Source organism: Sycon ciliatum, chromosome 6 (genome assembly GCF_964019385.1).
Source record: "Sycon ciliatum chromosome 6, ocSycCili1.1, whole genome shotgun sequence".
Classification (NCBI taxonomy): domain Eukaryota; kingdom Metazoa; phylum Porifera; class Calcarea; order Leucosolenida; family Sycettidae; genus Sycon; species Sycon ciliatum.
The window spans coordinates 29,486,791-29,507,175 of record NC_088648.1 but is presented as its reverse complement, the minus strand read 5'-3'; the positions used below and the strand labels follow the sequence as shown (position 1 = coordinate 29,507,175).

Sequence of the window (20,385 nt, the reverse complement as noted above, 5' to 3'; positions counted from 1 at the left end):
TGAGATGTCTAGTGAAAAGACCCGGAATAGATGGGGCGGCATTAGGATTAGGTTCGAGTCCTGTTGGAGAATTAGGGTCACCCAGTGCTGCCATCATTCTTTATCACTGGTCGGATCTGTGGTGGAATGTTTACCATTGCTGCTGCTAAGATTGTCTTGTGATGCTGCATTCTGATGTTGGTCACGGTCTTTAAACTGCCATGGTCTAGCGTACAGAGGTCTTGGCCAGAAGTTTGGGGATACAACAAGCAAGAGGGCACTTGCTTCAACCATTAGTCGTGCTGACACCTTTCCATTTTCTGCTCTGTGCATGCTGCAGTCATGCACAGTGGTCTCTGCTCCAGCCTTGGCTGACCTTTGTTTCACGAAAGCTGCTAGACTCTCCTCAGTGCAGGACTCGCTCAGATTCCCAACGTACAACATGGCTTTCTTTGGCCTGGGTGGCTCCGCTGACACCAACTGCCAACTGTCATCTGCAATGACATCCAGGATGGCTTTACTTCTTCCGTCATTGCGCTTGGCCTGCTGGAGCTTGGAGCCTTTACCTGCTGCAGGGTGTGTAGCTTCCTGATCACTGCTTTCAGTGTCGTCAGTGTCACTGACGCTGTCACAGACGCTACGGTGTGCAGTTGTAGTACTCATACAGTTACTGGGGTCATTGGTGCCCGTAGCTGCACGGCCAGCTTTCCTGGCTGAGCGTCTACGGGATGTCTTGCTCGTACGCTGGCACTGGGCCTGGGGAGAGACACTCGCCGAAACAATGGCGGCTTCTTTGAGCGAAACAACATCCTCACTGAGTGCATTCACTTGCTTCGTCAACAGGTCGATCTTGTTCAGCAGGCGTGTCTCCCGGTCGGCCGACTGTGACACGAGGGAGGACAGTGTTGTGACTAGTTCTACGACAGAAGTCTCAATTCCTGGGAGGGAACTCAACAGTTTGATCTCCGACTCGGTCATCCCGCGAATGGCGGTTTTTCCAGATCGGGACATCTCGGCCCACTAAATGCTACTGCTAGGCTGCTACCTAATGAACTATCTATTACTAATTAACTATCCAGTACCTACCCTTCTCCAGACCGGCCTACTGCCGGCTGGCTACTGCAAAACCTGCGAAAACTGCGGAGCTCAAAAAAGCTAACTGCATTCGCACAGTAGATCTAACAGAGACCACACTTTGAAGGGCCCTTGAGCGGTCGTCTTAGACAGGTTTGACTGCTCTACAGGGTAGACCTACAGTACAGCTCCCCTACAGCTCCCCTACACGGCTACAGCTCCCCTTATCCAAACAGTACATGCATGCTGTAGCCAGTGTAGGCTGTAGACAAACATTATTTTTTGGTAGATCTACCATAGGCATAGACTCCAAATCATACAATCATGTATGTCAGTATGATGTAGATCTACTCATAGTCATACGAGTCATAGTCTAGCATACCAGGTAGATGATCTAAGATCTACAGTATACGGTACCAGGTACAGTTGTACAGTCCATTTCAAAACTATAGACGCGTACCTAGGCAAAAACCGTTATGCCAGCATCTATACCACATAAAATCTGTGATCACTTTGTGCATAAATTTTTCCAAATTGGGCGTCTGTTATCCAATCCTTTAGAAACTATATGAGAGTAATTGTGGAGCGATCCTGAGCAATATTCCGAAAACTATTCTCAAAAGTTTCCAGCCAAATTTGAAATATTTCAAAAACCCTACGCGTCTATAGTTTTGAAATGCACTGTAGACACTACACAGTCACCTGGTCACAGGCATTAGCCGCATAGGCTTCAGTCTTCACCATGTTCACACCATGTACCATCACTCAGCGGACCGGACCGCGTACCGCGCCGCGAGGCTCGATCAACGACGTGCACGTGCAGAGAATCCGCTGCACGTCAACAGCTACCATGGCTACAGCCTACACTTGTACAGGTCAAGGGGCCGGCGCGGCTGCACGCTGCATGCAGCGCAGCATCAATTAGTCGAAGGGTCCACGTGCTAGCATGCTCACGCCACAAAGAAACAATCGTTCACGTGAAAGACGAAACACTTCGGAAGCTCGCAAAATGAGAAAGGGCCAACATCATTTTTTGCTATACCGTTCAGCTACAATGTTAGTTAGGAATGGTGAAGACGGTAAAATGTAGTTTCAATGATCTTGGCCACAAAGCAAATCATTCCTAGCGCGTAGCTAGACGGGTGATGAAGTAGCTGTGTTGCCAAGAGGCGCGCGTGCGGGTCAAAAATCTCAGAAGCTCACTGATCAATCACAGTAAATTGAAATTATTATTTGCAATACTAGTAACTACCAAACGGTTCGGACGATAATACTTATGCTGTGAGTTCGAAGATATCCTGTGACTTTCAATCATCATGGAGCGAATCACTAGGCCCAGAATGCTGGCCATAGTTTTGATATTTGGAACGTGTACGCTGCTAATCTACATGACCGGGTCGCAATTCTCGTCGGGCCGCAATGAGAACATGCCAGGATCGGTAGCACGCATCGCCCAGCGGCGGCTGATGGAAGTGGAGGATTATGATAGGAAAGAGCGAGGTATAATCCGCACGAAGCGTGGCGAGAATCTGGACCGATCTAAGCCGGTGAAGTGCAACGGGACGTTCTGGTATCGCTTCGGTAAGCCGTGGCGAGCGTTCACCGTGGAATCCCTGTCCTTTGCCTTCAAAACGGACAGGCCTGATCGCAAGTCTGTGCTTGTGTATGGGCAGAGCCTCGATGGCGTCTTCATGCCAGGCGCTGTGTGCTACTTTGGCATGGTGATGCAGAATAACGGCTCGCTGCTGATCGTGTGGCGGGTACAGGGAGCCGAGGAGTCGGCCAGGATCCAACTGGCGGGGCGGTTCGATGACGGAGCATGGCACGTTGTTTCCGTCATGGCACAGGAGAACTCTCTGCAGATCGCCGTGGATCATCGTCAACAAACCAGTGCGGGAGAAAGTAAGACGTTGACATTTAACACTAGCGATCATGCCGTGCCTGGTGCTCATCGTGTCCGGGTCGACTCGGGCGTGTACTTTGGCGGAGTGCTGGACACCAAGTCCCTGCTGGCGTACGACGTGCTGGGCGACACCACGCAGTTCAACGGCTATCTGTCGCGTAACGTGCACCTGAACGGACTGGCGCTGGACTTGGAGCGCATGCGACGCGGCTTCACGGAGGACCGGGCCGGCCCACACCTGCTCGACCAGCTGAAGTATGATCCGTCGGGGCCACTCCAGGCGCTCGTGCCTCCTCGCGTGATCCTGGACGACTTGCCGGCTGGCAGACGGTTCCCGATTGTGAGCGCCGTTAGCCAGAATCACGCCGAGGAGCTGGTTGACATGGTGGGATCGGCGCGTAAGCACATGCAGCAGAGAGGGGTGGTGGTCTATGACATAGGCCTGGAGGGCGACTGGCGGCGGCGCATCGAACGCCTCTGCAACACAACCGTGCGCTGGTTCCGCACGGACCTCTACGGCGGCCAGATGTACCAGCTCAAATACTATATGTGGAAGCCGATCGTGGTGCAGGCAGTGATCCAGGAGTTCGGCGGAGCGCTGTGGGCCGACTCGTCCATACGTTTCCAGCGGCCCATCAGCGAGATGAGAGAGCTGAGATCTGGGTTTGGCGTGGTGGGCTTCGAGCCGCTGAACGCCGGACCGACGGGGGCGTTCACGCACGACGGCACGCTGCACTTCCTGGGAGTCGAGCGGCGGGAAGTCGGCAGGCAGCCGATCGCTGTCGGCACCAGCCAGGTGTGGTTGGACGTGCCGTACGTGAGGAACGTGGTGATGCGTATGTGGTTCCGCTGCTCTCTGGATCTGAAGTGTATGGCGCCGGACGGTGCCAGGCTGTGGCCGTGCGACTTTGGACAGCAGTACTCGGGCGACTACATCGGCTGTCACCGCTACGACCAGAGTGCACTGGGTGTCGTGCTCTACAAGAGCTTCAAGGGGACGGGCATCAACGCCAGCGAGTACATACGCCGCGATCCGCGTGACCTGGAGTTCGTCGACATTGTGCGGCACGTGACGCACGACTTTCCCGTCTGCGAGAAGAGCGAGAACGTCGGCGAGCCGTGCGCGTGTCCCAACGATGACACAACAGCGCGCAAGCCCAAGTCTGTGCCTGCTGCTGCAATCGGCGAGGACAGAAGTTCCACTTTGGACAAGCACCCGGTAAAACATGCACTCGAGATAAGTCCAGATTCCAAAGACACGTCGGAGGCGCCGGCTATAGCACATGGCAAGGCTGCTGCGGACGACAACGAGAACTGGCAGCCACGCGAATGGAACCTGAGGTGAGACTAGGTTGGCACGGGCCACCAAAGTATAACTTGCAGCAAGACTAGGCTGATGTCTGACACTGTACATGTTGACACTGTCCAGCCCCCGGCGGTCATGACTTTGCCATACTGGCGGCTTTTCCTCTAGCGCCACAGCTTGATCGGTACAGCTAGGTATACCAATTTTTTTCTTCTTTTTTTTCTTACTTTTTCGTTCCTTTGTTAGAAAGGGTCATTGAAGTGACATGATAAAAAATTAATATGTTGAGCTGAATATCAGGAAAAGAAAAGCTACACATCTCAAGCTAACTTATTCTTCACCACCATCTTCAATAAGGACTCCGAATTTCTTGGCCCAGTGAGCTGAATTTAATTATTTGTTTTGAAGATTTGAAGTTTGAGTAAGATTATTATGAACCGCAGTGCCACTCGGGATTGGGCTATTCTGCTCAGCTGTCCATGCCATTCCCTGTTTTGTGGGAAACACAAAGTGTGTGTGAATTCACTTTGCACTGTGCTTTAGTGGAGTGGTGAGTCGCCGTGACTCTCGCGGAAGCACTATCTAAGGTGGCTCACACAAAACCAGCGCTAGCCCCCCCCCCCCCCCCCGGGTCGACCAGTCGCGGCATGGACTTCGATCGCGGCATCTGGTCCGTGTGAACTTTCACGATCGAGAGCTGTTTTTTACGGTTTCAAATTTTAGCAGAATGCTCTGTGTTATGTCCACACGGTCGTGCTGACATGTTTCGAAGGACATCTTAGATCATTAATAATAATTACTTGTATTATTTTCAATATCCAATACAGTCTGATGTCAGGAAGTATTACTGTAAGACATGTATATATAACGAGGAAGCAAATCTAACGTTTTAACGGATGACATTTCTTCGTTATAATAAGATCCGTTGAGGCCGTACTGCTTCATATATGCTGTGTGTGGATATGGCAGAATACTGCAAGATCGTTAACATATCTTCTCGTTAACCTATGAATTTTGGACAATCGTTAAATTTGCTACTCGTTATAATAACATGTCTTACAGTACGCATTAGTTTCTGAGAATGTTTTATAACGTTTAGTCGCACGTCCTCTTCATAAAGGCTTTCGTGCCAGAATATCCATACCCTCCTCTTTTCTATTTATTTCATCTTCACGGTTGTTCTGATTCCTCTTTATGTAGTAGTCAGTACTGTTTAGCTATTGAAGTACAGTCAACTCCACTTATACAGTCAACTCCACTTATACAGTCAACTCCACTTATACAGTCAACTCCACTTATACAGTCAACTCCACTTATACAGTCAACTCCACTTATACAGTCAACTCCACTTATACAGTCAACTCCACTTATACAGTCAACTCCACTTATACAGTCAACTCCACTTATACAGTCAACTCCACTTATACAGTCAACTCCACTTATACAGTCAACTCCACTTATACAGTCAACTCCACTTATACAGTCAACTCCACTTATACAGTCGACTCCACTTATACAGTCAACTCCACTTATACAGTCAACTCCACTTATAACAAACTCGTCTGCAGCCAATTTCGTGATGATTATACCGAACTACAGTTCATGTCCCTGTTTCAACTTATACAAATTGCCCAGACTTTGTAACGGACTGGTTTCGTTTATAATGAACCCTTTCTGGTATGTTGTAGGGCCGCATGATAACCAAGAGCACTCATAGAGCTGTGGGCCGCATGCCAGTGATGGCTATCGTCATGTTGTTTGCATGGCATGCCGGCGTGGGTGCATCTCTGTTAAACTTAAAACCAACTCCGCGGCTATAACTTTTAAAGGAACTAATTCTCCTGTGGAGAAAAGGCCTCTTTTACGGGCAAACAGAATACAATTGACAGTGGCATGGCGAATGATTAGAACACAACACCAAAAAATGAAAACAATTGTATGTGTGAAAAAACGCAAAAACGAGAAACACCAAAACAAAAACAAACAAAAAACAAACAAAAACTAAAACCAGGAAAATACAAGGGCACTGTCCTGCCCACCATCGTCTCCAAAACCTCACAGCCGGCCCTCCGAGATTGCCAACTCTCGCAATGCATTCACAGGACGGTGATATGACGATCGAGCACCGCGGATGCACATGATCGCCGACCGCAACAATGCAAACGCCAGTCGACACCGGACATATGTCATTGTCTGGGCATACAACTTCGGAACTAATTCTCCTGCTCCGCAATGGTGTTCGTCATAAGACTCCTGATCTTGTCACGAGTCGGCTGTAAAGTGAAACGTACCCGATAGCACACAGTCAGCGGAGATTCTCTTGCACGGTATACACTGCACACAGACTCAGACTCTTGTTGACGTAAAAAATACAAAATAAATTAACTCGGATACTGCACTGAGCATGAGCTGAGCTCGAGCTCAGCTCATGACATGAGCTAGTAATAAAATGTAAAAATAATTAATAGAAGAAAACACAAGGGAAAAAACCAGGGAGTAGTAAAATAATGTTGGTTTGCGTTGCGCAAACCGTAGTTAACCAGCACGCCACGGGCCGCGCCCCCGCAGGGGAATATTCCCGCAAGATGACTTTAGGTGACCATACGCACTCCGCCGTGCCGCCGCAGCCGACTTGCGCAAGCACGCACTCTTGCAGAGTTCCGCATTCGGGTCGCACTCGCGTACGACATCCCGTATGAGCCACCCTTCAGCTTCGCCTGGCGGATGCATCCGTAGACGGCTCATCTACTGCTGGCCGGTGTAATTTTGCCAGTTGTCTGTTTTGCTGCGAGTGCTCGCCACGCAATTTTGTTTCCCACCCGCCCACGCCTACCGGACGGAGGGGAGGCACGGGCTCGGCCGATGGGCACGAAATCCGCATGGTGCACATCCATCGGCTGCCGCAGACAATACAATTAATATACTTGTGGGTACTACCGAGTACTTAGTGGTCATGCAGTTGCCATAGCAATGTACTGGTACACCCAGCCTTTATGATTGTTACATGACCCCATGGGTCGTCTTTCAAACGCTCTTTCATAGCCGATAGATGGCGTTATTTGTTCCTATCATACTATGTTACAGATGGGCGGCCTTAGACGGCCCAGTCCGATCATTTCACGCGAACTATGTTATACGTCATCATGATCACAATAATCATGTCGTGCTCACGTTCAATATAAGCTTGCGACACCCCACTGGCTCATCTCTTCTGTGGTGTGAGGGTTAACTGTATTTTACTCCCTGGAAAAAAACTCTTCTCAATCCAAGCACGCACAACTAACTAACTTGTGACACCAATCAATGAAAAAATTATAATAGTGTTTAGCCTTACATTTCAATTTCTCTGTTCTTGGACTTTTCTGGCCTCAAATGTGGCAAAGAGTAATTGCACGGGTCACACAATGCAGGATGTACTGTTGTTTTCACGATATCTACAACTACATGTATGTGAGAGAGACACCAAAAAGTTAGGGTGCCAGTTTCCAATGAATGGACTGTATACATGTATACAGACTTCAGGAAGAAGTACGAAGCCCTCCCTCGTTGTATCGTTACTGTTAGTGTTACTCGTACTCGAGTCGTAGTGCAGTGACAAGTGACCATCTGGTAACTGCCGGTAGCCAGTTCTGGAAGTGCATGCATGTACATGTAGATCTACAGTCTACAGAGGAGAGCTAGAGGAGTACAGTGCTGGCAACTGAAATCCGACCCACTGGGCGGCGCGGTGCCGGCCAGTGGGTCGGATTTCAGTTGCCAGCACTGTACGAGTCGTACTGCATGTCATGTACAAACTGACTTGAGTTGTGACTCGTAGACCTACTACTAGTACAAGTACTAGCAAGACTCCAAGAGTCCAGACTCTTGACGGCGTCCACCGAGGATCAAGCCCGTCTGGATGTGGCGGCGAGTGGCGTGTGGGGAGGACGGTTTGAACGCGTTTATCTTGAGGTACGGGTGTTTAACCCTTTCGCTCCTTCAAACCGTTCCTCTTCTCTCGCTGCTCGCTACCAGAGCCATGAGCGAGAGAAGCGTCGCAGGTATGGTCAGAGGGTGCAAGAAGTTGAGCGAGCCTCCTTCGTACCTGTCGTATTCTCAGCCACAGGTGGAGCCGGTCGAGCTGCTTCCGCTAGCGCTCTTCTCAAGCGAATTGCTGCTCTGTCTGCAGAGAAATCCGGAGAGCCATACGCAATGGTGATGGCGTTGCTGCGTTGTCGTTTTGGTTTTGGTCTCCTGCGTGCCAGTGTTGCCTGCCTTCGTGGTGCCCGGCGGATGCGCCGCGTCAATGATCAGTCTGCTGTCCTCGCAAACGCGGAGGCTGCATTGATTTAACTTTCTTTGCAACTCCTGCAGTCTAGGTACTGGGTATCATTGTTATCTTGTGTGTGTGTGTGTGTGTGTGTATGCGTGAGTCAACAGCTTTGATAAAGTTATTGTGTTTACCCCTCTTGTTTTCTCATCATTGTGTTGCTTTTAATTTTTAATCTTGCCCGTTAAAGGAGGCTGTTGTAAAAAAAAAAAAAAAAAAAAAAGACTCTTGCTACTAGTACTACCGTACTGGCAATGTTGCCGCGTAACGCGCGCAGGGGGGTTCAACTCGAGTTCAACTCGAGTGACAGGACTGCACCCAAAAAAGGTCAAACAGGCTAGTAAGTTGTACCCTGCAGGCACGGTGACCAGGTGACTGGTGTACGCAGGAGCACGTGACCGCTTGTTCAACCATGTTCGATTGGGAATAAAGGAGGAACGCTGCATCGCAGCCTTTTCGGACCAAAACCAATCGACTCAGCGTCCAAAAGACTACAACATATGGGCCAATCGCGGTCATCCGTGCTTTTATAAGAACGAAATGGCGCTTTTAGTGACATTTTGCATACAAATCCCCATCTAGTAGGGCGCAGTCACCCAGTTTCGGTGGAAGTGCGCGAGTTCGATTGGGAATAAAGGAGGAAGGGAGCGTCTCAGCTTCCTCGGACCAAGACCATTCGACTCAGCACCCCGAAGACTACAACTGGTGAAAATTTGATTTTAGGGTATACTTCCCCTTTAATTAGTCTTTGCATGTAACGCCCTGCGTGCGGTAAGGGGTCGTCGCAAAAGTAACAAGTTTGCTGTCGTCCCTGAAACGAACATCGTTCATTTCGTACTTGGACCCCCTCCCCTCCCTCTGAAACGAACACAGCTTGCTATGCTGGACGACGAAAATCGCAGGCATGTACATGTCATATGTACAGTGTCGGTCGACTTGCGATTTTGGCTCGCACCCCCTCCCCCTAAATGAATCATGTTCGTTTCAGGGACAACAAACTTTTGCGACGACCCCTAAACATGTGCCAATATATGCCAATGGCAATGTGACGCTTCATGGCCTCACTGCGACCATATTGCCAGTACGGTAGTACTACAGCCAGTACACCGGCATGGTAGATCTACACTGTTCTTGCCAGGGAGTAGCCCTTTGTGTACCAGCCCCATCTCGAACCGTACCATATGGTACGGTTCGCTGCACTCCAATCAAGCGCGCCGTTCCCCGCCGCCGTAGCTCCGATCGACCCGCGGTTTTTTGCGCTTGACAGCTGAGATCCCACTGAAAATTTTGATGTATGATATGGGTAGGTTGCCATTTGAAAGTATGGAGAACGAACGCGTTCAAAAGTATGCTTTTCAGCGCAAACAATTGTCGCTGTTTCGATCGTGTTCTCGCTCAGTTTCTCTGCTTGTAGCGAAGATGTAGCTTGTTCTAGGTCATGTCGACGTCTTCTAGACGTGGTGGATGATTGGAGAGATCGGCTGTGGCGATATCATCGCGGAATGCGACTCGAAATTGGAAATTTGTATCGCTGATCCCATCGCAGTATTCGCTCTCAAAACAGGAGCGAGAGGGAGGACAGCGATGGCCTAAAATCGTCAAGGCAGGCGTAATTCACCGGCCAGCGACTGCTTCTTGTCTTCTCTTTCACTTACCTGACGCTGGATGTGAGTAGATGAAGAAAAATATAGATTTCGAATCTGAGACAAGAATTCAAAAATTGCAATTTTGAACCAATTGTTTTACCTCAAATGTGTGAATATATGAGCATTTCCCTGGTATGTTGTTACTCTTCATGCACTGAGACAACGCTTATGAGGTTGTTTTGTCCCTATGTTCCCAGTACACGAGCACAAACTAATTCTCAGTCTATTTGTTTGTGATACCCTGGTTGGTCAGAAATATGCACAATTGGCGCGTATCTTTGGTATTCCACCTATGGCCTTCATATACTACTGCATGCTGTACCAATATCCATGCTTACCTGGGTGCAGTGATACATATGGAGTCAGGAAAACACAACTTGCATATACAAAAGTTGTCTAGATTTCATACCATGGTTGCTTCTTTGGCTGCGATAGCCCCTTACATACATTAGATGGCTGGTACATAAAGGGGTAGTAGACCTACTGACTGTACTACTCCCTGGTTCTTGCAATCATGACCTCGATCGTACATGGCACAGTCACGCTACGTACACCATGTATTGTTACGTAGTGGAACTGGAAACTCGATCGACTCGCTGACCCGTGCATGGGATCAAGCAAAACTTACTTGCAGGTCCGGTGTAGATGTCGACGTGTATTACAAAAGACAAGTGGATCTCGATTCAACGACTCATGCGCGCACCGGAGACAGGCATTTGTCGTTGTTGTCAGTTTCTGTGCGGGCTAGTCAAACTGAACTGAACTGAATTATTTCCAATGTCGAGTAACAAGACAGAGCTGACGTTGCCGACCCTAGCTGGCGTGCGAGAGGCACGAGAACGCAACGCAGGGCATGTCGTGAGGACACCTCTGGTGCGTGTTCCGGCGTGGAGCCGCAGTAGCACTGCCGAGCATGTTGAGAACTTGGCTGCGGACGTTCGGGGCGACGGAAAGCCGCTAGAAATCTATCTGAAGCTAGAGAACCTGCAACATACTGGTTGTTTCAAGGCGCGGGCGGCGTTCAACGCCTTGCTCTCCGCCGACAGTGAAACCTGTCGCAGGCACGGTGTCATAACGGCAAGCACGGGAAATTTTGGACAGGTGGGGTGCTGGCTGCATCATCTTTTGGCCTTTGCTGTCTCTCTGACGTTTGTGTTTTCTGTACACAGTTATTTTAGTATTAGCTGGATAAATTTCGTGTTGAAAAGTTTTTGTGTGTGTGTGTGTGTGCTATAGCGCTAGTACTAGTACTGGAGTCTTGATGTAGAGACTGTGTTTGTTTTGTCGAATCCGGTTCCCAGTTCTATCAAATCACCTCAAAACCAACTGAAATGACTTGTACCGGTATGATTAATTTTCTTCTTTAATACAATACAACGGTTTAACCGTAGCTTGACTCTGCCGTTGCCATGTAAACGAAGTAAGAAAAATGGCGATTGAACTTGAAGAGATAGTAGTCCATTTGCGAATTTAATTGGAACGGGTCCACATAGCTAGCTCACAAGCACACCCTTGCACCATGATCTGCCTATCGTGGAATCAGTTGTGCTCAGGGAGAGTTCATGGACCCGATATACATGTACATGTGGAAGTTTTTGGCAGCATATATCCAAATGAAGGATGCAGGTGATCTTGTCGACCTTGCTCCGGTGAGGTAGGCTGCTCAGAATCTGATGAGATGGATCCGCATCGGACTCTTCAGCCAGCTCAATACGGTGTGGGAATAGCATGCATAGGATGGTTCTGGATCCGGATCTGAACTGTCAGCAAACGATCCCGCTGCCCTACAGTAGAGTCACGCGCTGAAGAACGTGGAGCCCAAGAACGTCCAGCCTGAAATACCAAGAACGCCACAGCCTAAAGTTAAGAACATCGGTGTTGGTTTTCTGCGAGCTTGTTGGGTACATACATGTACGGCTCAGTACGGGGATTGTTTATAAGAACGTGATATGAACGCAGCCAGATTGCTGGAAAAAAAAGAACGTCCCAGGCCAACCAATTGGAAACAACGTTCTTGGGCGCGCGACTCTACTGTAAGCATATCCTGCGTACGAAGTGGATTGGGGGAATGGAGACTTTACTCCGGGGCATATTCATAGTGTAAAGGCCAATTCACAAAACCACTTTTTGCGACGCGACACGCAATTTGCGACAGTTGCGACAAGAGAATGCCTGTCGCGTACACTGAGTCGCAAGGTGCCTGTCGCAGAAGTTGAAGAAAGTTCAATTTTTGCGACGTGCGACGCGCGACATATACGTACTGTAAGACCAGTAATGTTAACGAACATTTAATTCTAACGGTTTAACACATTTAAAAATTCGTCAACATTTGGAGTCGTTACGGAGAAAACGATATGTAAATGACAGTCCTTTGCGGGTTTTGAGACGGAATTCGTTAGAATTTTTCTCTCGCTACCCCACAAAAATCCAGAGATCATTAACATTGACTTTAAAATATATCTGGTAAAATATCTGGTCTTACAGTACAGTGTACTACAGTACAGTGTACTACTGTACAGTGTACTACAGTACAGGAGAATGATGATTATTCGGACGCTAGTTAACTGTCTGAATGATCGATAATCTGGATGACCTTGTCGGGCTGGACAATAACAGATTTAGCAGCTGTTTTGAGTTTTTTTTTTTTGCTGATTTTCCCCACCGGGAGCATGAATGATGTGAAGACATGTATAGCCTGCATGCATTCCACAAGCAATTTTTCAAGCGACGCACAAGACAGGTTGGAGTCGAAATGTATAACGATACTGTCATTTTGAGGAGCTGTCGAGTGTAGTGCGCCTAGTCCTGTTATACTGCCGAAGAGAATAACATAATGAGAATGTACATGTGGGCATACGCATGTTTTAGATAGATGTGTGGCTGATCCCTTATCCGAACATTCTTCTCATCCGAACCTCCTGGAGACAGCCTGCGCCCTGAGTGGTGCGGATAAAAGGTACGCTGCTGTACGGTTTTTTTTTTTTTTTTTTTTTTTTTTCGCTGCTGTACGGTCGGTTGCTGAACAGCTACTGTAAGTCTACAATTTTTCAGCGCATTCAAATTTCGCCCTGTACTATTAGGTAAACCTGTACTATTAGGTAAACCTGTACTATTAGGTAAACCTGTACTTTAGCGCCCCCCACCCCCCAATCATACCCAGCCAGCAAGGTCACAGGTCCTTACGGAGTGTCACCGAATAAGGCAGCCCGACCCACAGGCACAGGTAGGTGCGTAAACGAGACCGTGAGAAACGCATTGCGAAGCAAATCGTTTTATTTTTCTACGCTTCCTAACTTCCAGGATTCGCTCAAGGAGTCGACGGGTTTCGGTGGCGATGTCGGCGAGACAATGTCACGAAGTCTTTGCGGCATGGGTCCTTCTTCCAGAGAAGCCATCTGCCTCTTTTGCTGCTAATGTACTGGTGGGCGCTTGAGACACCGCAGAAAGTGGTACTTTTGCTGCTAATGTACTGGTGGGCGCTTGAGACACCGCAGAAAGTGGTACTTCACGAACTCGATGTTGGCGAGAAAACCCTCATCGATCGGTACAACTTTCTGCGCGATATCTGCGGCGAATTCCTCGACAGTCATCAGATTCAGCTCGGTGGCATCAACGACGACGCTCCCCTGTTATCGTGGAGATCGACGAGTCCAAATACTTCCACAGGAAGTACCACAGGGGACGGTGGCGCGAAGGGCATTGGGTTTTCGGTGCCATTGAGCGCGAATCTGGCCCGTGTCATGGCCTCAGCATTTAGTCTGACTGAGTCTCAGGCAAGCGTAACGAAAATTCTCTCTTTACTCCAATCTTATTCCATGTAGCTTGCGAAAGCTTCTTGACTTGCGTACGAAACAACACAGGTTCATCTTATGATTCAATCGGCCTGTGTTCTTGCATTAGAGGCTTGTAAACTAATGCCGGCAAGCCATACATGTCTTCACAAAATTGATGCCTGATGGTGCGGGCTTGGGCACATACGCCAGATTCTACGGAAGTACAGTGTATGATCGTTGCATTGGATGTGTGTGTATGTGCATGCGCTCCAACGCGTATGTGCATGTGCCGCTGCGAGTGCTGTGCTCATTTCTGTATTTGTGCCTGTACACGAATATGCGTGTGCGTTTGTGCGTGTGTGTGTGTGTGTGTGTATCTGTGTGTGTGTGCGTGCGTGCGTGTGTGCATGCATGCGCTTGTCATGTGCGCGACATGTGCAGGCTCTGGCCTGGTGTGCGCAGCAAGTCGGTATCCCGTGCACTATCGTCGTGTCGAACAGATCGGCCGAGGCGAAGGTCGCCAAGATCCGGCAGCACGGCGCCAGCGTGATACGCGTCACGTACGACCAGTGGTGGGAAATGGTGAGCAATCGCCGCTTCCCGGGACATGAGGAGAAGCTCTTCATGCATCCGTCCTTCGACCTGGCAAACATGGAGGGAAACGGCACCATAGCGCTGGAAATCTTGGAGGACTTGCCCGAAGTGGATGCGGTACTGGCGCCGTTCGGCGGCGGCGGAATATGCACGGCCATCGGTGCCGTCATGAAGGAGCTGCGGCCCGAGTGCAAAGTCTACCCCGTCGAGTTGGAAACTGCGCGACAGGTGCACGCGGCGTACGAGGCGGGACGGCCGGTCGATTGCGACCTGACGCCGTCATTCATTGACTGCATGGGCGGCCGCGCCGTCCTGCCGGAGATCTGGCCTCTAGCCCAGGCCGTTTCCGAGCGGCCGCTCACGGTGTCGCTGAACGATGCGGTGCGGGGCATGCAGACCGTTGCACTAGCCACTAACTCCATTGCTGAGGGTGCTGCTGGGGCCACAGCGGCCGCTGCACTTAAGGGACTGGCCGGTGCTGGCGGCGGAAAGGTCGTCGCCATTGTCAGCGGGGGCAACATCAACCTTGAAGACCTGGCGCTGGCCCTGCATGGACAAGTGCCTCCCGTTCGCACGGCTGAATGTGGTGAGTCTTGAAGCTTGGCCCGACACTCATGCTGGTTCTGTATATGCGCACGCCCGGCGGCGATTGTTACGTTGCCGCCTCACATGCAAGTACAGTTCTCCCGCTAATCTCCACTGAACAGCACACACCCGAGCAGAAGCGGCGGCCGAGCATTTAGTCGGCGCGGTGTGGGATGCGAGGGGATTCCCCTATCAGCGTTCCTGGTAGCGTCCCAGCGAACTCGCCCATGGTTACGGCAGTCTGCTGTACATGGGCCTACACTCCGTCTACAAGTTGTTTCTGGCATGGGATGTGTTTTTCAGTTTTTCAGCATATACTTTGCACGCTGCAGTTACGCTCGGTGAAATTCTCTTCGATTGTTAAAGGATTGCTTTCAAGTTTGTTAAAGGGGAAGTCCGGTGAAAAATTTAAATTTCACAGTCCGTAGAGTTCGGGTCGCTGAGTCGAATGGTCTTTGTCCGAGGAGGCTGCGGCTTATGGTTCGTCAGATACGCCCAATCGAACATGTGCGAATTTGAGCGCGCATCACCCAGATCCAGGTGATGACGTCACAGCGTGCAGCCAGGTAGCCACACCATCTAGTTGTGTACAAAAATGGCCATATTCGGAGCGCGTTCGATTGGGGAACCGTTTGTCGCAGCTTCTTCGGACCAAGACCATTCGATTCAGTGTTACAAACACTACGTACCCTGTGATTTTAAACTCGGTAAACTTGGAGGTTATACCGTATTTTAGCCGTTTCCGAGTTAGACTTTTCCGTCAGCCCGTCTACATGGTCTACGCGCTCACGCAGCGCAGAGCGTGCAATGTTTTATCTAGCTGTAGTGCAGTCAACAAACTCATGTCACAACTGACACAAGACTCAGAAAACTAGTCAACACACAGATTTGTCATGTACTACCGGTAGTACTACACTCGTATCAGTCGTACAGTGACTCATGTAGTCAGAGAACGTGCGTTTCTCCTTGCCGGTGCCGGCCGGTGGTTGTGCTTTGAGAAAGAAAATTTTAGTTTTCCGCACCCGCCTCATTATTTTATGCTACAGCGATGAGTGCACAACCGTGACAAGTGACAATACAGCAAACAGCTCCCGGACCTAGAACTTTCAGATTCCATAGCGTTGCGAGCGAAGAGTCGTGCCCGTGGTTCAAAGAGCCTGCACTGTTCTCCAATTGAGTAGTTCGAAATATTCCAAGTTCGCACCAAAACATCACCATGTGGCAGGCTACTGGAGTCTAAGGCAATCTAATCGGTATGGAACAACATTAATTAGAGCACTCGCATCACTCTTCTCCATTTTGGTGACCCTGCTCTCCAGCGATCTGATAATTACATCAGCCTCGTCTGCAATAGCTGCTGCTTCTTCATCAGTCGGAAACTCAGTAGCGCTCACTCTTGACCGGCCCGCGCGGCCATTTCTTCAGCTGAATACCGAGGTTCTCAGCCCCAGACCGAACTCATGAAGGTCAGCCATGGCTGCATCCTCACTCTCACAAAGAGTTATAGGTCTTCGGGGTCGCTTGCACAACCTAATAATAATAATATCAGTCGCCAAATCATTTGAAATAGCTCTGACACTATTGCTTTCACGCACTCCTTTTGACCTAGCTGCACGCTATGACGTTGCAGAGGGTGTGGCGCGGCCGCATGACGTCATGGCGCAGCCCCCCGAAACTCAGTTTTTCAAACGGAAATATCTCGAGAACGCTTTGTCGGAGACGCGTGGGACCAACACCATTCGACTCAGCGCCCGAAACTCTACCGACCCTGAAATTTAAATTACACCTGAAACCTGGCAGGTCCCTGCCACAGAAATTTTACTACACCTAAAATTACAAAGAAATTGGTTGTGAGCAACACTGGCTCACACTCAAATCACTGCTTTTCACCAGAAACATATTTTATTTCAACGTTTCGGTCATGAAATAACTATCATCAGCCTTCCTGATGATGGTTATTTCATGACCCGGTCATGAAATAACCATCATCAGGAAGGCTGATGACAGTTATTTCGGAAACGTTGAAATAAAATATTTTTCTGGTGAAAAGCAGTGATTTGAGTGTGAGCCAGTGCTGCTCACAACCAATTTTTTACTTATGAAGCTGCGTGATGCGTCCTACAAGATTTTAACCCATTGAACGCTGATGACGTCTATAGACGTCATTGAAAATGCCCCCCAAGGGCTTAAATCTAAAATTACATGTTATACTTATACAGTATTCAAATACTAGTATTGGTGCAGCATGCGTATTCAGGCTATGTGATTACGTCATCATTACAATACCTTGTATGGAATTGTAAATTGTACATGTACTTGTAGGGCGACAGAGAGAGACAGAGAGAGAGAGAGAGAGAGAGAGAGAGAGAGAGAGAGAGAGAGAGAGAGAGAGAGAGAGAGAGAGAGAGAGAGAGAGAGAGAGAGAGAGAGAGAGAGAGAGAGAGAGAGAGAGAGAGAGAGAGAGAGAGAGAGAGAGAGAGAGAGAGAGAGAGAGAGAGAGAGAGAGAGAGAGAGAGAGAGAGAGAGAGAGAGAGAGAGAGAGAGAGAGAGAGAGAGAGAGAGAGAGAGAGAGAGAGAGAGAGAGAGAGAGAGAGAAGTATGCTGATGTCATTATTTGAGATGCTTTGCATGGAGGTTGTAGTGGCGAAACTGTGGCACCACGCTGCATGGCCTGCCCCTACCCGAACCGTGCGACGCGACTTGGCAAGCAAGCTAGGACTGATTCAGTGACTGCACTGGCTAGCCACTCAGTAGGCGCGTACAGTCAACTATGCGCATTCTCCGCCAAGCGCTAGCGGAAGTACAGTGCCCTCGGAGCCCAACCCTGGAAAACGATAGAGAGATCAGCAACGCTACACGAATAATTATGAGAATGGAAAGTTAGTTAGCAGCTAGACTGACGAAAATACAGTAAAACCTGTCAAGTCGACCACGTGCCCTAGAAGACCACTGAAACCAGGACCTAAGCCTCATTTACACGACAACGATTGAAAAACGTTTTTCAATCGGTTTCGAAGCGTTTTTGCTGGTTACACGAAAACGAGAAGCGTGTACACTGCAACGCGTTTTCCAGCGCGCAATGGTCACGTGCAATAAGTTGGCCTGGCGCAGGCTGGTGGCGGCATGTTTTGAGTACAAGGCTCGCAGTAACTTAGTAAAACGTTTTTACACGAGAACGAACCGGAACAAAAACGATTGAAAAACACTTTGAAGGCCGTTTTTCGTTTGAAACGTTTTTGAAACGTTTTTCAGCGTTGTCGTGTAAACGCTCTTATCAAAATCTGTGGAAGGGTGTTCTTTTGAAAACGTTTTTCAATCGTTGTCGTGTAAACGAGGCCTCAGGATGCTATTTGCAGTGAATTTACCCTGGAAAAGGAGACCACCTGGTAATAGAGACCACATTTTGAAGGTCCCTTGAGCTGTCGTCTTAGACAGGTTTGACTGTAACACTAGGAATAGCACAACTAACTGGGAAGGAATAGGGGTATTTGATGTGCCCTGTATTGGGGTATTTGATGTGCCCTGGATTGGGGTATTTGATGTGCACTGGATTGGGGTATTTGATGTGCACTGGATTGGGGTATTTGATGTGCCCAGGATTGGGGTATTTGATGTGCACTGGATTGGGGTATTTGATGTGCCCTGGATTGGGGTATTTGATGTGCACTGGATTGGGGTATTTGATGTGCACTGGATTGGGGTATTTGATGTGCCCTGGATTGGGGTTTTTGATGTGCCCTGGATTGTGGTATTTGATGTGCCCTGGATTGTGGTATTTGATGTGCCCTGGATTGTGGTATTTGATGTGCCCTGGATTGGGGCATTTGATGTGCCCTGGATTGGGGCATGTGACGTGAATTTGCTCTACAAGTGTTACGTACGACCACTGTTAGAATACGCAGTCCCTGTCTGGTCATTCGCCGTATCCCATTCAGATTCGCTTACGTTAGACCAACTGCAAGCCGTTGCTGCTCGTTCATATCTGCTTTGTAAGACCCGGCACCCTCCTGAGTGGGAAACCCCGAAGCAGATTCTTAATCGTACTTGTGACTGGTCATCCCTGAAGTGGCGTCGTCAGATTCTGTCCTTGCTGTATTTTCATCATGTCTTTTACCAGTTTTCGTCTTTGCTAATTCGTTTCAAATTCAATGTATCCCTTAGTTGTCGTCACCCGTCCTCTATAGTTTTGCCTCGTTCTGGCGCCCATTTCCTTAAATCCCCTCTCTTCAGTTTATCTGTGGAATGGAACAAACTTCCAGAACACATCCGCTGCGTTCAGTCCTCTGTCAATTTTCGCATTGCTCTAAAGGCTCATTACTCTCAGCATAGATATTCTCTGACTGGAATTCCGAACTTTTCCGTTTGAGAATTTTTTTCCTTGAAATTAATCCTTGCTGGGTTTTTTTCATCTAAATGTCCCGCTATTATCTGCAGAGGTGATTTCTTCCCTCGTCGATTTCTTTCCTGCTTTTATACCTCGATATTTAGGTACTTGTTTCCCTTCTTCCCATGCTTCATCTTCCACTCTCCTCTCCCCCATTTCCCCATTTTTCTTGCGATATTTATGTGGGAGACTTCCGTGATAAGCATCCATTTGCTTTTGGAGAATCCTTTTAAATAAATACAATACAATACAATACAATACAATGTGCCCTGGATTGGGGTATTTAATGTGCCCTGGATTGGGGCATTTGATGTGCCCTGGATTGGGGCATTTGATGTGCCCTGGATTGGGGTATTTGATGTGCACTGGATTGGGGTAGCAGTAGTAGTAGTATTTATTTTATTATTTTACCATCGGATGCCTCAACAGTGATACACACAACTCTTAAGAGGGCCGATAACGGGGTAAGTAGAAAGGAAAAGAAAAGAAAAAAATAGAAAGAATTGGAATCCAGACATCAAGCAGTACAGTAATCAAACACCAAGTCAACTTCAAGCTTAGTACAAGAACTATCAAGATCATCGAGAAACTCAACAGATTCCAAAAAGAAGGTCAAAATACTTCTTGAACGCCACTGGGTCTTTAAAAAGATCCCTGAGATGGTTTGCAAATGTAGAGGTACGGTGGTGTCAGCGCCACTCGGCAGGCAGGGTATTAAAGAAAATTGCGGCACGATTAGAAAAAGAATTTACTCCATCAGTTGTCCGGTGCTTAGATATGGCAATGGAAGCATTAGAGTGGCTTCTAGTTCTAAGGCCTGTTGCGACCGGTG

At 48.7% G+C, this 20,385-nt stretch overlaps 2 protein-coding genes across 2 annotated transcripts; both read left to right on the top strand.

The window, feature by feature from the left end:
- Positions 1-2,060: 2,060 nt before the first annotated feature.
- LOC135819850 (uncharacterized) lies at positions 2,061-5,600 on the top strand. Its single transcript, XM_065333130.1, has one exon. The coding sequence runs from the start codon at positions 2,370-2,372 to the stop codon at positions 4,299-4,301; it is 1,932 nt and encodes a 643-aa protein (XP_065189202.1). The 5' UTR covers positions 2,061-2,369; the 3' UTR covers positions 4,302-5,600.
- Positions 5,601-10,872: 5,272 nt separating this feature from the next.
- On the top strand, positions 10,873-15,582 carry LOC135819849 (putative threonine dehydratase). The gene is made up of 2 exons (XM_065333128.1): positions 10,873-11,318; positions 14,432-15,582. Exons 1-2 carry the CDS (start codon positions 10,995-10,997, stop codon positions 15,179-15,181), a joined length of 1,074 nt encoding a protein of 357 aa, XP_065189200.1. The 5' UTR covers positions 10,873-10,994; the 3' UTR covers positions 15,182-15,582.
- The last annotated feature ends 4,803 nt before the right edge of the window (positions 15,583-20,385 follow it).

Bases quoted from the DNA above. Each gene is read 5' to 3' on its own strand.
- LOC135819850 (XM_065333130.1), top strand. From the start codon at position 2,370: ATGGAGCGAATCACTAGGCCCAGAATGCTGGCCATAGTTTTGATATTT.
- LOC135819849 (XM_065333128.1), top strand. From the start codon at position 10,995: ATGTCGAGTAACAAGACAGAGCTGACGTTGCCGACCCTAGCTGGCGTG. The intron at 11,319-14,431 runs GTGGGGTGCTGG...CGACATGTGCAG, and splicing joins GCACGGGAAATTTTGGACAG to GCTCTGGCCTGGTGTGCGCA.